The 17,678-nt window shown below is 41.3% G+C and overlaps 1 protein-coding gene across 3 annotated transcripts in view; it reads right to left on the minus strand.

The window, feature by feature from the left end:
* Positions 1 to 345: 345 nt before the first annotated feature.
* The window catches only part of CAP2 (cyclase associated actin cytoskeleton regulatory protein 2), a 136,417-nt gene continuing 119,084 nt past the window's right edge, over positions 346 to 17,678 (minus strand). For all 3 annotated transcript variants that reach the window (XM_059075224.2, XM_067006728.1, XM_059075222.2), the window contains exons 8-13: positions 11,945 to 12,125; positions 10,691 to 10,866; positions 9,490 to 9,613; positions 9,307 to 9,389; positions 4,893 to 5,033; positions 346 to 1,756 (exon numbers count right to left, since the gene is read on the minus strand). In XM_059075224.2, coding sequence (XP_058931207.1) covers positions 1,646 to 1,756; positions 4,893 to 5,033; positions 9,307 to 9,389; positions 9,490 to 9,613; positions 10,691 to 10,866; positions 11,945 to 12,125 — 816 coding nt within the window. In that variant the 3' untranslated portion in view covers positions 346 to 1,645. The remainder of the gene's footprint in view (positions 1,757 to 4,892; positions 5,034 to 9,306; positions 9,390 to 9,489; positions 9,614 to 10,690; positions 10,867 to 11,944; positions 12,126 to 17,678) is intronic.

Here is a 17,678-nt window from a genome sequence, read left to right on the forward strand (position 1 = left end):
CAAGGATTTATTGTATAGCACAGGGAATTATATTCAATATCTTGTAATAACCTATAATGGAATACAATCTGCAAAAAATATAACTGAATCACTATGCTGTACACCTCAAACTAATGCAATATTTTAAAAAACTTGATTCTAGACTTTTCTGACAGTTCTTCCAACTGAAAATGGCTTTATCTGATATTTATCTAGAAGAAGCTATTCTTCAGGGAAGGTGATGGCATGCTGGATAAATTCTCCAATTCAACTAGAAAAGCTCAGCTGCATTTCCTAAAGCTGATATATGAGCAAGGAGCAAATCAAAGAGGAAAAAAATTTTAACACCCTGAATTCATCACAGTATTTAAACAATTAGAATTTTACTTTATTTCAGAATAAGTTTACAGTTGAAAAAAAGGTATTTACTAAAGCCACAACATTCTTCATATGGACAAAAACTTTTCTAGCAAAAATGTGGTACACAAGCATTAGTAATTTGAATACTATACGGTTATAGAAGATGTTTAAAAAACGGAAATGATGTATTCCAAAGGCTGTACTAGGCACAATATATATGCTTGTATTGGGTCTGCAAGCATCATACTAGAATTCATTACATGTAATCCAAGAAGTTGCAGGTTTTCAGCACTATGTACTAAAAAGATAGAAAGGAATATCAGAGTTACTCTTCCGTTGAAAAAGCATGTACTATCAACACTGCAAAACAGGAGCAGCAAGCCAAGCCAACAAACAATTCTTTAGGTTTTAGAAGTTGTAATATAACTATGGCTTTTTCATTTTCATTTTTGAGACTGGTTAGCGAGTCTGGCAAGTGGAAAAGAAGAAAGTCTATAATAAAACATTAAAGACATCACTTACAAGGCATCTGATATTTCACAGGTTCAAAACTGGAAAATAACAACTGAACTTGTTCCTAGAGCGAAATTGTGAGGTATTATAGAGCAAAAAACACCCTGCTTTTTCCTATTAATGTTTTGGCATAAAAATCTCAGAAAAGTAAAAGTTTTCCAAGTGACATGGCAGAAAAGTATTTAAGATAAATCATTAGTTTACTTTTGGTTTTTGGTAACTGCAGAGAATAAAGGTCTTTTCAAGGACCAAGAAACTGGATGTGGTTCTTAGTATGAAACTTATGTTTTTTTAAAAAACATGGGTTGAAATATGTATTCAGGCTGACAGTGTATTCATGCTGATAAAGGTAAAAAGAAGAAAACAAAAATCGTACATTTTTTAGAGCATACTACTACCAAATATATGGAAATTGTCTAAAAGATAAAAATGTACATCTTAGATTCTCAAAGGTTTTATTTTTCAACTAGCAATTAAACATAAGGGTAAAAGTGAATCATGCAATATTTTTACCTCTTAACTACTGTGATAATGATATGAGGGGAACAGAATTCTCTTTTTTTCCCTTTAAATGTATAACGTTCACAAGTCATCATGTGGAACTCAAATCACACACAAAGATAAATCATGAAGAAACGTTAAATATTCCAAAATGCCCACAAAGGCATGCCAGAAATTATGCTGTTTCTATAGCACAGAATTGTTGGAGGCCAAAGCTAAAGCAGTAGGTGCTACTGCAACTTCTAGGTCTTTAATGCTGCTTTTATTTGTTTGTTATTTTGATGGGGGGGATTCAAGTCAGGGGTTTCGGTGGTCTCTCAGAAACCAAAATTTCTGCAGGTTCAGTGACCAACTTGGATCCATCCCATGCTGTCTTGAACTGTTCAGGAACGGGAAATTCTCTCTGGAAAAAGGCCAGAAGAACAAAGTTATTTACACCAAGGCTTTGCAGACATATGGAAGGCTGATTAGTGTCCATGATGGACAAAAGACATTTTATGGAACCCAAACCTGCATCAGGGAGCGATGCATGGTCGTGTGTCAGCTCTGTGACTGCCTGCCAGCATCCTCATTGATGCTAGCACTTACTAAGAACCAGGTATTCTGCTAAGCACCAGATATACGTGAACTCATTTAATCTCCGCAAGAACTTTAAGAGCTAGATATTATTGAGATGCCATCTACAGGAAACAGAGGCCTGAGAGGTCAAGCCTCTGAGCAGCCAAAGTTCAAACCTTAGACTTTTTACCCTTGACCCTGCACCAGACTCAAACATGCATTGGGGATCTTGCTGAAAGGCAGACTCTGAGTCAGTAGATCTGGCAAAGAGGACGACAATCTGCATTTCCCACAAGTTCCAAGGGGCTGCCGAGGCTGCCGGCCCCCCGTCTGAACAAGGGCTCTATCCCGGCATTATGTCTACCCTTTGATGAAATATACAAATGTGCTGCAAGTTATATATAAACTTGTTACCCTTCTTCCTGCTTTCCTACTCTTCCCATTAGGGAATACATGCCCCCCTTCCACCCACACCCCTACACCCCCCCCCAAAAAAAAACAAAAAGAAAAATGCAGAAGAGTCAGAATAAAATTAGTTTGGGATCTCCCCTTTCCCCGGAGAGTGACTCCCCGGTCATTGCAGAAGAGCGCAGGGAAGGCAGCTGATGAGCAGCACCCTCAGCCCTGGCTTTGTGACGCCCTGGACGCCCTGAACCGCAGCGTGAGAAGCTGGTGCCTGTGCTCATCTGTCGGTGAGATGTGACGTTTCACGTCTACTGGAATACACACACTAACACGTATCTTCCTAGATGTTGGGTCCAGCTGTTTCTTTTGGAAGAAGCTATTTAGCTACTTTAAAGGGAAGGCCCTTTCTATCATGAGTGGTGAATTCTCCTTGAGTGGAATCTGCGATAGTCTTAAGAGAAAGCAAAGAAGCCACAGTCTGAGAAACCTAGTGTGTGTGTGGGGTGTGTGTGTGTGGGGGGGTGTATAAGTACCAAGCCAGGTGGAGAATGCTCCAGAGCGGAGGCACCTCTTTGATGGTAACTGCACTACAGCTGTTCCCAGTCTTTCTTGGGAGTGATGTGATAGTAATGTGATGACAGACCTTCTCTGGGAGACTGAGTCCCTTCAGGATGAATCACTCCCAACCATCTACTTTGAGATTACAATGCCCATGGCAGGACCTCTGTATTGCTCCCTACTACCCCCAGTTGGAAAATGCATGAAGTGCGCCAAGGACTGAAGGCACAAGGTAATTCACCTATAGGGGGAGACTTTACGTTTTCAGCATAAAAGCTCAGGTTCTGAGCTATACTCATCCTTTAGGTCAGTGGATCCCAATCTTGGCTCCACACTGGAATCACCCGGGAAGTTTTAACAAATACAGATGTCTGGATACCACATCCAGGGATTCTAGTTTAATTAGTCTGGAGCGCTCGTCCAAACCCCCATTGCTTTTTTTTTTTTTTTTTTTTTTGCGGTACGCGTGCCTCTCACTGTTGTGGCCTCTCCCGTTGTGGAGCACAGGCTCCGGACGCGCAGGCTCAGCGGCTATGGCTCACGGGCCCAAGCTGAGTCTTCTGCTTAAACAGCTGCAAAGGCCAGGAATCATCCTAATTTTTAGCTTTCCTCTTCTGAAGCTGTCCTGTATTGGCTTTAGCTCTTTAGTATTTTTTATTTAGGTGGAGAGCCCAAGAGGAGAAACTTCTATAGCTCAGGGTTAGGCTGTCCAGATACCTAGTGAAGCATGGCCCAGTGCTTGTGGAGTTTTGTTTTTTATGCTTAAACAGTGAATTCTGAACTGCAATATGTGGTGTGTGCCTGGGTAGTGCTCACTGGCAGGTGGGGAGAGGAGAACATGGCAGCAATCTAGTTGCCTAAGGAGATTAACATGAGTGCTGACTGCAGTGTAGATGGCTGGTGATTGACCCATAGGCTAATGGGGGGGGGGTCCTCTTTCAGAGGTGTGCCTAAGTTACATTTTCTCCCATCCTTCCCAGTTCACTGCTTCCTTGCACAGTTAGAACCAGAGGGGATGATCTCTGGATTTACTTCTCTACTTTCAAGAAGCAACAACTAGGGACTTCCCTGGAGGTCCAGGTGTTACGACTTCACCTTCCAATGCAGGGGGGCTGGGTTTGATTCCTGGTTGGGGAGCTAAGATCCCACATGCCTCTCGGCCAAAAAACCAGAAGGTAAAACAGAAGCACTATTGTAACAAATTCAATAAAGACCTTAAAAAGGGTCCACACACACACACACACACAAAAAAGGCAACAACTAATAGGAAGCAATAACTTGCTTTCAAATGGCAACAACCAGCAAGTCCATCACACTGCATGATGCAGAAAATGTATGTATTTGTATTTCCTTTTCAATGTGTGAGAATATCTGCTTGCTTCTTTTAGAAACTGCTTTGTTGGGGAGAGGAGACAAAGAAAATACATGGTGGCTTAGGCTACCGTTGCTTAGAAGGGTCACTGGATGGACTGATAATATCAGAATCACCTGGGTATATTAAAACTACAGCTTCCTGGGCCCACTCCAAGCCTCCAGAATCTAACCTCTGGGTGTAAAGTTTGGGAGCTGGTATTTTCATCAAGCTTCCCAGCTGATTCTTATGCTGGGTTTGAGAACCACTGACATTAAGAATACCTATACAAATAGGTCCACTTATTATTCCCTCCTTTCCCTCCTTTTTTTCCCCCAAAGCATTTCTCCTTCTTTTCTGTTTGCCTCCACCATAGCAAAGGAAAATATTTAGTCCTAAATAATATGAATTCAGATGCCTGGTGTACTATTTGATAAGAGCTAGCCCATTAAGGTAATTATTAGGAAAATGCTTTGAGAATCACAAATCCAGGATGGGGCATAGTCAAGAAACTAACGGGAGCAAATAGGTGAAAGGCCACTCCCTGAATTCCTCTCCTGCCTGTGAATTATTCTACAAAGGAAGCTCAAAGGTTGGGAGGTGATTAATCAGTCTCTAAGAATGTTAATAATGAAAAATTCTTTACAGTCTTTTAACAGGTACTTACATAATCACCATCCCGAGGGATAAGTATATTCATTTCAGATGACTTGGCACTCACAATCTCACAGTCTAATGCATCTTCACTGAGGTATATGTGGCAGCCTTCTGTCTTATTAATGGAAATTGTTGGCACTTTCCCCATCACCTGAAATAGAAGAAAAAAAAATCTAGGGCCAAAGCAAATAAATAGAAATTCCAATGTTCCCAAATAAGTACAGTCCACAGGCCTAACCAAGCGTTAGGAATAGCTGGGTTAGGGCTGGAGAGGCTGGCTGATGACAAAGTCTCCAGGGTGAATTAGTAGGTGTCATTTGGGGACAGAATGAAAGGACCACACAAGGGGATTCTCAAACCTCAGGGTCTCTTTCCTGACACAAAATAAAGGGACTAATTTGAAAACAGCAGCTAAATGTTCAGAAAAAGTTTCACAACCCCGTTAGTGGATTTGAAACATATATTTGATTTCATGATAAAAGAAACAAGATGCATTTGCTTTCATGTGCTTAAAATTTTAGTTTTGACAAATCTCTAAGAAACTTGGATTAAAACACGCACTAATACTGTCATTTAAGAGTAAATAAATTATTCTGTAATTGAGAAGATTTTTCCTGAATCTAAATAAGAATAAATAAGAAACACTACAATTCTTTTCACATAAGTCCTTTGCTAGATAAAAATCTCACTGGCTGAATGTGAAGCTTAAATGAGATAATGAGTGTCTAGGTATTCTGAAATGTATTCATTTCAGCAGCCAAAACTGGAGACTTGGTTCAGGCTACTCACTGTATAGGTAAATAGTACCATACACAAGAGGAGGTGGTTCTTTGTATTGTTACAAATATCAAGTGCTATAAACATTCTGATCAGTTTTAAATTTCTTTTTTAACAGTCAGTTTTCAGACATCCCCCCCAAATCTCTACAGGCACAGACTATTCCCCCAATGACCATATTACAACTACATAATTTTCCTTCTTGTAATGGTAATTGAAGCGATAATGACATCTCCTCTTTCACCGTGAAGAAAAGGCTGGGTTGCAAATTAAAGGAGCAACTCCTGTGATGGTGAAGGCGATGTAAAGAATTCCTTAGGGGAATCTAGCCAGGTCACCACACTTCTCTGTTTTCTCCTCTCCCCGCAGAAACAGGACACCAAGTTGGAATTGAGCCCCAGTGCCAAAAGAAAAAAAAAAAAAAAAGGCAGAGGTAGTTTAAGGTCAGGTAAGCACAGGGCTTTGCTATAAATAAAATAAAATAATACCTATATGTATATATCAAGAATGTGTCAGAAGTAATGTTTTGGCAATTTCTAGGTTTATTTTATAATGACGAAGAGCATTTCCATAGCGACCAGAACTGTATGAATACCAGGCAAGCAAAGGGAAAGAAGTAAATTGTCAGAGTGTCTTAGGAGATTCATTTATGAGACAGAGTGGGGTCACATGAGGATAGGACATTTAGCACATAAAATGCTAAAATATCTATGTATCTGAAAACCTGAAAAGCAGTAGACTTTTTAAATAGCCCTGAGAGGATAAGAACTGTCATTTCCACATCATTTTTAGTCAATATTTCCTTAGAGTAAATTATATACAGTACATGCCTTTTTTCCCTGGTAGTCTGTAAACATTTTGAGAACAGAGATTGTTTCTTATCAGAACTGGACTAAAAAGTGGCTCCTCTGTTGAGTGACAGGTGATATGTGACCTTGCCCAGGCCAATGCTCTAGCATTTAATACATGTACCTGTATTCTTTTTCTTAAATTTATTTCTCTATACGTTTAAAAAAATTTCCACATAATATCTTGTCTCCTCTCTCCCATAATTTGTACTATTTTCCTAGGATAGTTTGCCAAAAAACAGAATTACTGAACTAAATCATATGAACTTTTCTCTGTGCTTTTCTTCCTTTCAATCTTTTTAACAGCATTATTGAAGTAAAATATGAAAACATAAAATTCACCTGCCTTAAGTGTACAATTTAATGATATTTAGTGAATTTGTGCAACCATCACTTCAATTCAGTTTTAGAATATTTCCATCATCCCCCAAATATCCCTCATGCCCATTTACAGTCAATCTCTGTCCTCATGCCCACGCAGCCTGCACTAATCTGCTTTCTGTCTCTATTGTGTCCAGGCCCTTTTAAAATAGTTTATTAAATGTTTTAAATAGGTACTGACATTCACTTGGTTTGAACATCCAGAAGTTTGAAGTGTTCAGTAAAATGTCTCTCCCTTGTTTCTGAACCATGCCGCCAAGTTTCTATCCCTCTTGGACAGATAACCATGACTTATCCTTCCAGATTATTTTAAGGCCCAAAGCCTTAAAAATGTATATTTCAAACACAGAAGCATACAAAGAATAATATGACAAAAATGTACATATATCTATGTCTGTTAAACAGCTTTATCAGAGTTAAACATTTTGGCTCATTTGCCTTTTTTTTAGGACTATCATCTTACAATATAGTTGAAGCCCCCTCTCTACCATCCACCATCTCACTGTCCTCCTTCCTTCCCTCCACAGATGTAGCTGCTCTTCTGAATTTTGTACTTATAGCTCACAGCAGGTTTGTCTCTTGAGTAAGGTGAACTTGAGCCCTCATAAGTATATTTAAAATGTGAGTATTGTTTTGCATGCTTTTGATCTTTATATAAAGGGACACATTATACAGTGCCTACTGTTCTATAATCTGCCTTTGTCACTCAAGGCTGCTTTTGAGATTTCCCCTATTTTTATACATGTAAGTGTAGTTCATTCATTTATTTAACCTCTGTACAGTATTCTATTAGGTGGATTTATTTATTCATTTACCAGCTGGTGGACATTTAAATTGTTCTTGTTTTTATTGCCATTACGGACAATACTGCAATAAACATTTTTCCATGTCTCATCAACATTTGTACTAGAGTTTCTTTAGTGCACACACCTAAGAGTGAAATTGCTTGGTTACAGGCTACGACTGCCTTTGACTTTATTAGATGGTGCCAATTTGCTCTGCACAGTGAGTGTAATAGCTTACTCTCCCAACACTGACGTAGCAGGGTTCTCATAACAACTCTTGTACCATGAGACTTTTTAATATACAGGCAGTCCTCAAGTTGCACACTTGCGATACGCATGCGTTTCAGCTAACATGCCCCTTGCAAAGTAAGGACAGCCTGAATTCAAAACTGAGGAGTGTAAGAAGATATAGCTAATTAATCTGCATTTCTCCTTCTATTAGGCAGGTTGTGCATATGTTCATATATTTATCAAATACTGCAGTTTTTCTTCTCTGAATTGCCCTGATATTCTTTGCCCATTTTTCTACTGAGTTGTTAGTCTTCATCTTGATTTGTGTTAAGTTCTTTATAAATTCTGGTTATAAATCCTTTTTGATTATCTGCATTGCAAGTATTTTTCTTCAATCCATGCCTCATCTTTCAGCTTTGGATATGATGCCTTCTGTTGAACATATAAATTTTAACGTGGTTAGATCCACCTGTCCTTTTCTTTATAGTTTGTGCTTTTTGACCCTAATTGCTTTTCTACTCTGATTTTCTTTTGTATTTTATTCTCAAAGTTTAAAAATATTTCTTTTTACAATTAGGACTTTACTTTTAAATATGGTTATGAGGTAGAGATTAGATATTTTTTTCCCACATGGAGGGTCCTAAAATACATCTCCATGTGTGTGCCAACTATTGAATGTACTACTCTAGTTAAAAGGGGCAGTGGTGAAAAGCCTAGTAAAACCAAAGAGAACGATCTATAAAACTAGAAGCCAATTTTAACAAACATTATCAGGAAACATCAGATAATAAGGGGTGATTAACAGTATGAAAACGGTGTAATCAAAGATAGTAGTTATAGCTGGCCAAAGTAAGAAGTCATTTAGCTTTTGGCATATTATAAAATCCCATTTGTCTAAATCAATATTGCTAAAACAGTGCAGATTTTCTTCTGTTTTGCACATTCAACTGCAATCCTGCTTTCCAAGTTGTTTTTCTGATAATTTCATTGACTTCAGAAAAACTTTACCCAGAACCAATTTTTCCTGAGGGAAATAAATTCTCTTCGGCATGGTACTATCATGCTAGGAGAATCTCTTAATATTTTGGTTCACCCATTAGTTGACTCATTCCAATCAAATTTCTGGAGCTGTAAAGATTAACTGGCTGTTCTTGAAATAGAAATGGTAAACTAGTAATTGCTGTGCAAGATAGGATGTGTTCTAAGAGGTTGAAAGGGGGGAATTAACACTGTCCAAGAAGTAAGAGAGGGCTTCAGAGAGGAGGTGAAGACAGAGCTGTGTCTAGAGGGAAAGAGAATAAGAGTTTTACAGGTGGACGTGGAGGGCCCCTTGTAAACAGAGGGGATGTCTAGGCAAAGCCATAGGTAGTGGGGGCCGGGAATGGCTGAAAGGGTCAATTACCTGCATCTGAATGTCCTTGGAGTTGATCACTTCCACAATTCCCACCACATTGTCAAACACAAGGCCAAACTTCTTACAGCTGTCTAGGGAAAAAAAAAAACCAAACCAATCTACTAAATTCATACAGCATATTTACACAAAGCAGCTTATCATAGTAGGCACAGACCCATAATTCTGCCCTACCAATTGTAATGGAATTTATTTTCCCTTTTATCTGTAGAGTAGACTTGCTGCATTTGAAAATGTAAGCCACCTGTCTCAGTTCAGTCTCTGAAATCACAAGGTCATTCCTGTCCTCTTGGTATTCCTAAAATTAAAACATATGCAAATATTAAATATAAGGATGCATAAATTAAGTCCACCGCATGCTGAAATTACTGTGGAGCGTTCACCAATTACAGCTTCTCAATATGTTCTTCCTTTAGGAACCATTTTCTTAACAGACCCAACAGCAGGTCTTTGTCACTGTAATGTTGGGAATGAGAGGAACGGCTGCTTGCAAGGGGGGTCGGTGTCAATTTGTGAACAGTCAGGCATCAGGCACGCTGGCTAGTGGGCGGGGGCTGCAGCAGGGATGTGAGGGCTTTGGGTTGAGTCTGGCCGCTGAGTCTGGACTTGAGGCTGCAGCACTATTTGCAAGTAGGAGTGGGACAAATAGGCTAGCAAGGGTCACAACAGTGGTCTAAGTCCCAGTGTCCTTTCAGACCACGACAACCATTCTGCGGACTGTGTTCCCCCATCTTTAGGGGAGGCCCCTGAACTGGCAGGGGGCACCAGCTTCCATCCACATTCAAAGTGTCTTTGTCCTGCTCAGACAACAGTGAAAGCGGTGGGTGAGGCAGTAGGTTGTATCAGCACCTCGGTCAGTGGAATAGGATGAAACATCCTACAGTAGATCAGAATGGGGCACAGATTAAAAGTTTCCAGAAAGAGGAGTCAAATTCAGAGAGACAGAAAGTAGAAAGGTGGTTGCCAGGGGGTGATGTGAGGGGGAATGGGGAATTATTATTTAAGCGGTACAGTTTCAGCTTTACCAGATGCAAAGAGCTCTGTGGATGGATGGTGGGGATGGCTGCACGACAGTGTGAATGTACTTAATGCCACTGAACTGTGCACTTAAATGTTAAGATGGTAAATTTTGTGTTATGTGTACTTTACCACAATTTTAAAAATAATTTTTAAAAAGTTGAAGAAAAAATGCATGAGAATAATGAAGACCAAAAAACATTTATGGAAGCATTCAGAAAGGCTCTGGTTTCTAGTCTAGCTAGTGACTTTTGCCTCTGTCATTTCATTGGGAAATCCTTAAGACACTGGCGAACCGTTTAGCCATTGTTCCTTTCATCGGAGTATGTCAGAAATAAAGTTAAAGGGCTTCACTCACCACTCTCCATTTCTTCCCTTCCAACTCTAACACAGGAGCATGTTTCTTAGGAGGATGAGACTGGGGAGACGTGGGGCCTGGAGTGTGGCTTTTGGTAGGAGATGGAGTTTGTCCTCCGTGAGCCCGGAGGCTGGGATTCTTGTATGTCTTCTGGTCATCTGTAACATGCCGGAGCCCTGGGAAGGTACCACATAGACACATTTCCTACATTTTATGCAAAGGGAAATGTCCCTAACTTGTATCAACATGATGTAAACAGCACAGGTAATGCTATTTTCGTAACAGTTGAGTGTTTTCTCAAGGTCAGTATGCGGAGGCTGAGACCTACATAAATTTAGAGTTAATAGAAGCCCTGTAAGTATTTTTTAATTTGAGGAACCTCTTTTTTTTTTCGCTCTACCACACAGGCTGCAGGACTTTAGTTCCCTGACCAGGGATTGAACCCTTGCCCCCTGCAGTGGAAGCTTGGAGTCCTAACCACTGGACTGTCAGGAAATTCCCCTTGAGGAACCTCTTCTTGAAGGAGATAAGATAATAGATAAAAATGATGCAAAATGCAAACCCCCTCGCCAGAAGGGATCCCATGATTTACTTCTGTCATAGCTAAATCATTTCCTAGATACAGTCTAAAAAGTTAAGGCATTTCAGTAAGCATAGGTCAGAGTATGGAATCGACTTAAGGGTTATGAGTCCATTCCCTTCCTTTGTGGATGAGGGGACAATGCAGCCAGTTGCAGCCAGAGAAATAGTTAGAAGTTTTGGTTCTTAGCTCCCAGCACAGCACACAAGAACACTTATACCATAATTCCTATTACCCATGTAAAGCAAAAATACATCTGCATAAAGTTTTTGGCAACATGAATTTATTAAGTATATGATTAAAAAAATTAACCATTCACAAAGGTAGCTGAATGATATAATTCTCTGACAAGCCCGTACACCTCTGAGGACAGAGGTTCTATTATTTGTCATTTTTATTTCACTTGATCTTGATGCCTTGATTGTAGCTGGTGCTGAAGCATCAGGGGCTGAGGTGGTGATACAGTGCAGTGGTCCATTCAGAACCTAGGATCTCTGAGTTCTTCCTTCTGACCCACCCAACAGCCCACTGAGCCCATCTACCTTGAGATGAAGAACACACAGCTCTCCATGCAGTAGGGACTGGGATGGAATGATGTATCCATCACCATGGGCTCCGAGGGATCTGTGTGCCTGAAGCCAGAGGGAGACAGCCTCAAGGTCTGGTTTTCTCACCTTTTGTAATTGCTTCCCCTTGGTTAAGTTGTGCAAATAAAGCTGAGCGTGAAGGAGAAGACTCCTCTCTTCTGCCCTCACTCTCAAAAAGTGGAGGTGGCCCTGGAGGAGGTGGAGGTGGAGGAAGGCCAGGTCCAAGGGAGAGGACAGACAACGCTGATGCAGTTGATGCTACTGGACCCTGTGGGAGAGAGAAGATGGAAAGCACTCTATTGAGATGATGTCCTTGCTGAGAGCTGGGATTCTGCCAACATCACTCAGAACCTGTTGTCAGTGAGGGAGTGGGGTTCGAGATTCACAAAAGGCACGAGGGGTACACCTGTGCATCATGGGTCTGTTTGGGAAGACCTGGGACCAAGTGCGGGTTTGCTTTGGGAACACGGAGCATCACGTAGCTGTAGAGCCCTGTCAGTAGAAACTGCATGTGCCAGATTCACACTGCCAACCCAGAGGCAAACAAGGTCACATTCACAGGTTCATGTCCAAAGCTCAGGATATGAATGAAACTGGGCTTTGGCCAATTGATAATCATAAGAAAAAAGTGGTCCAACCAGTAAGAGGATTCTTTTGGGGACACTGGGAATTACAACCACCAATGAGAGAGAGAGAGAGAGGGGAAAACTATTCAGTGGTTTGCTTTATGAGCAGCTAAAGAGATACTGAAACTCTTTCTCTGCAACTCATTTTTCAAGTATGCATGCCTCAAACCGAACCCCAAGTGAGGACCACATGTGACCTGGATGCCTGTCAAACATGAAGGTGAACAGGGTCCAGGATGCTTCTGATGGTTTGGTTCATCTAATGCTGACTGTTAGTAAACCAGAGAAAATTGTATTTTGCCTGAGCAAGACCTATGCTTATTCTCGTCTCTGCTATGTGAAGTGCAATCTGTTTTCAATATGAAGTTTTAACAAATTCAAATGTCAGTGAAAGGTGATAGACAATAGAGGGATTTGTTTCAATTTTTTTTTTTTTTTTTCTTCTGTATGTGGGCCTCTCACTGTTGTGGCGTCTCCCGTTGCAGAGCACAGGCTCCGGACGCACAGGCTCAGCGGTCATGGCTCACTGGCCCAGCCGCTCCGTGGCATGTGGGATCTTCCCGGACCGGGGCACGAACCCTTGTCCCCTGCATGGGCAGGCGGACTCTCAACCACTGCGCCACCAGGGAAGCCCTGTTTCAATGTTTTGAGAGGACCCCATAGACGAAGTTGTCACAGAGCTTAAAACTAGTAGGATAAAAACACACATATACAATAACCTTGTGTTATGTACCATTTTACTTTTAAACCCTGAAGTAGAACTGTATGACTATGATAAAGAATGAGAAGTTAATTCAAGTAAAAAAACGGAAACTATAAAAATTGAGAGTGATAGGGGCTTCCCTGGTGGCGCAGCGGTTGAGAATCCGCCTGCCGATACAAGGGATACGGGTTCGTGCCCCGGTCCGGGAAGATCCCACGTGCCGCGGAGCGGCTGGGCCCGTGAGCCATGGCCGCTGAGCCTGCGCGTCCGGAGCCTGTGCTCCGCAACGGGAGAGGCCACAACAGTGACAGGCCTGCGAACCGCCAAAAAAAAAAAAAAAAAAAAATTGAGAGTGATGAAAATGTGCCTGAGGCTTACATATTTTCAATACCAAATACGAAATGTGAAACATCACATAAGTACTAAATATTAACAAAGACAGCAGATCCTTATTTTCATGAACAACGCAGTATTACAAAGTGTCAATATCAGGAAGTTTTAACCTGTGGTAGTTTTCAGTTGAAAAAAAAAAAATCCACACTATTTTCAAAGTACTTATACAATCCCGGTTAAGTGTAGAATTACCCTGAAAATAAAAGGTTCTTCTCTTACTGAGAATACACATCTTAAAAACTGAGTAGGCTGGAGGTCTTGTCTCCTGAAATGATAATTTGTGATTTTTTTTTTGTTTGTTTATAAGGAAAAACAGCCTGACTCCATCAGGATTCTTGGGTCAAGTAGAAAATGACTGCACAGTTCTTGAGACTGACCAATTTTTTGTTATTTTTAGCATTTTAAATATTTCCTATTATGTTACTGGGGTGAAATGTGAACATTTGCTCTGAATCATAAAGTGTAAAATATAAGCTTTGCACATCAAACAATATTCCAGTTCCAGACACTCAGAGCCACGACATATTACTTTTACTCACAAGCACATAATAACTCAAATAGTCAGCGAGGGGCCAGGCTCCTCTCCCACATCTGAAACACTGCAGCTTTAAAGTTCTATTTTGTGGAAAGGGGAGACAACACGGGCTTCTACATCTTAGAATGAGTTAGATGGTTCCCTAGCTCTCAGCATTCATTCTTTAAAGGCTCTCTCCAAGAGCCATTAAAGGACAATGAAACCAATAAGCCACATATTCAACTTCTGGGAACTCTGATACATTCAGATGGCTGGCCCAGGAACACCAAACAAAGGATTTACTGCCACAAGTGTTGACTCTAAACGCCGGAAAAAAAAAAAGGAGAACTCAGGACCAGCTGAAACTCTGCCATTGGCTTATCCGTTGTGCGTTCTGGCTCATTCCTGCATCGGCCCCAGTGAGAGCACAGGCCTGGGCTCTAGTTTCCAGGGTGACTTGACAAGCAGTGCTCAGGGGCTTTACCGTACACGGTGTCCTCGAGAGCAAACCCGGAGAGTCCCTCACCAGGCGCTCACGGGCTGCCCCTTGCGATGAACTTATCTTCGCCTCCTCTTCTCCTCCTGCAGGCAGGTGGGGCCAGAGCTTTCTGCGTTCTCACGTGCCTGGCGTGAGTGGCAGCCGCACCGACCGGAGCCACAGCCCGACGCCGTCTTCAGGCACCCGGCGAGACAGAGGGGAGACGGGCCGGCAAGGGAAGTCAGCCAAGAATTCTGGAAAAGCTCGCACGTGCCAGGCGCTGGTTGTTTCCACGCACCTAACAGATATTGAATGCTCAGTGCGGGACAGGCTCCATGCCAAGGGCCTCCCAAAGTTGTCCGAACATCAGAATCACCTGGGGATCTGTTAGAAGTTCCCAGGCCCAGGCCACGTGGCAGGGACACTCTGGGGAGGCAGCACACGGGCATTTTCCGAAGCTCCCTGTAGGTGATTCCAACGTGCACACAAGTTCGGGAACAACCACCGCGTGCTTTGTGCTGAGATTCATCTTAGTCATCACAACCGCATCACTAGGGTTGAAATCCCCTCTCACAGAAGATAAAGCAGGAAGCCAGAAAGGCTGACCCAATACTAAATGGCCAGTAAATGGCAGGGACATAATTCAAGCACGTATCTGCTTGACTCTAAAGTCTTCTTCAGGGAAATCCTTTATGCTGTATTCAGATGTTAAAATAAGTCACTAGTCAAATTAACCAGAGGTATGGGCGACCCTACACATATGTAGTGTTGCTCTTGGGCCTCTGGCTTAAATATACATGAAGTGTTGGGAGGCGGTGTAATAATTTCATTTTTATCTCCACTACTCCTTGCTCCCTCCCTCTAATGCCTCAGCAGCTGACTGGGCTCCTATGGCCAACTCTGGAGCCAGGCTTGATCCCATGCGGATATAAGTCTTGAGTACTGACACCGGCATCTCAGCATCAAGTCACCCCGGACGCTAGTTTGTTCTGACTCTGTGCCTGCATTCTAGCAACTGGACTCTTGCCTTATTCACTTTTCCTGAGTACCCACTGGTGCCAGTAATGGGGTACTTGCACCCAAATCTCAGTTTCCTGCCTAGTGTCCAAGTTGTTCTGGGATGAGGACCTGCCCCCACCCCCCCAGGAGGACTGGAGATTTAAGGGCATTGCCTCTGGGTGTGATTTATTCTTAGATAAAATCTCATGGCAGAGGTAATGCACCAGGTTGTCTAGACTGAATGAGAAGTAGTGGGTCAGATCAAGCCTACAACCTCGGTTGCCTGTTGAGGGATCTGCTGCTTCTTATTCTCAGTGGGATATGGGCCCTGTGGAAGACTAGCTAAGAGGGGAAAGGAGCACTGGCAAGGGGCCAGGTCTGGCCCAGCTCACACTGTGAGTTAAGGCCATGTAGGGATACAGACGGAAACTTCCAGTGGGCAACTTTGTCTCTGAGCCTGCACCAGGAACCTGAGAGGGTCCTGGGAGAGTCATAGGGGGTAACCTTTAATTAGGTTGCAGACTGCATTCATTTCCTGGAATAGAGGCTCTGGGGTCAGATCTACACATACAGAATAAAAGACATCTAATAAAAGACGCCGTTCCCTGGAAAATTATCTGAGTATTTCCGGTCCTTCTGAAAGAACCCTTAATAAAACAATCTTTTAGGGTGTGTTTTACCCTAACAATTTTACTTCTACAGTGTAGAATTAAACTTCTAAAAACTCAGGACCTACAGAATTATGATATCCTGTGACTTGCACAAGGTCACACAGACTGGAAAGTAAAGGTGAGGTGAGGGCCGAAATTAAGGAAGTCGAAGGGGGAAAGGCTTATTAACCTGAGTGAAGGAGCAGCGATCCCCACACAGATGCTTTTTAAAGACGCTACCTTATCCTGACAAAATGAGTCTGAAGTATCTTAGACGCCGAACTGGAAACAACTGAAAAACACATTTTATTAAAGCCATTGTAACAATGGTTTCCAACTTAAAAAAAAAAAAAGCAGGCCATTTATGATTTTAAGTGGCCCTATTTAGGGTGCAAACATTCACTTATGTTGTAAGAACACAGCATAAAACCTAAAAATGCTACTTTTGAAAGCTCTATTAAGATTAATTTTGAGAGCAGATGATTGATTATTTACTTTTTTTTTTTGGAGTCGGGGTAGAGGCAGCACAAAGGCTTTTTAAAACGTCTGCAAATCCCTTTCTCTAAATTAATTTCAACTGTCCTCAGAACAGCCACTTCCGATCTGACTTTAAATATATGAACTATAACTATGAAATAATGAAACCACTGTATGTGGCATGTGGAAAGCTTGTACTGTTTTGGTTATATATACTATATATATAAAATTCTATAACTGTATTACATGGAATATATTTATGTACTAACGTGCATCAGAATTTTTTCCATTAAATGTCACTTGAAATAAATACCTATCATTTTATTACTTTGGAATTTAGGTTTTATTCTGAAAGGGAAACTATCTCTAGTTCTTAAACGAAATCTCCACATTGTTTTGACACATGTAATTAACAACCACTTCTATCTCCCACAGCCCATACCACTGTCTTAGTTATCCAGTTAATTCAGCTACAGTCTAGCTTTGGATCTAAATTATCTACAAAAGGGACTCCAATTCTCCATTTTGTTGGGTCTGTTGAAAGTAGGACTAATAGACTACTTTTAGATGGAGGTTTTATGTCTTTGTGACAAAATTAAGCAAAAAAGTGAAACAAAGCTGTTTAGGCAAAAAAAAAAAAAAAAAAAAAAAAAAATCAGCTACAAAGAAAAGTTTTCCATCTAAGATTCTCTGTTTAAGAGTTACATTTTTGGGGAATTTTCAACTTTCACCTTTTAAAGTCTAAGATTTTTCAAATTCAGCAATAAGGGTAGCAGATGATTTGGTCTAAATAGAACCTCTTTAGTAGACTGAAAGTCAATTAGAATAAGTAGGCTCGTTTGTCTATTCCACATTTGCCTAGAGCTACCTTGCAAGGAACTGGGTATATGATGAAGAAGTAGGCATATGCCTGGTTTGTTAAAAAACTCATAATCTAGTGGGAGTGTTGAGTGCACAAAATAGTAGTTGCAGATGCAGTTT

Source organism: Kogia breviceps, chromosome 10, assembly GCF_026419965.1.
Source record: "Kogia breviceps isolate mKogBre1 chromosome 10, mKogBre1 haplotype 1, whole genome shotgun sequence".
Lineage (NCBI taxonomy): Eukaryota > Metazoa > Chordata > Mammalia > Artiodactyla > Physeteridae > Kogia > Kogia breviceps.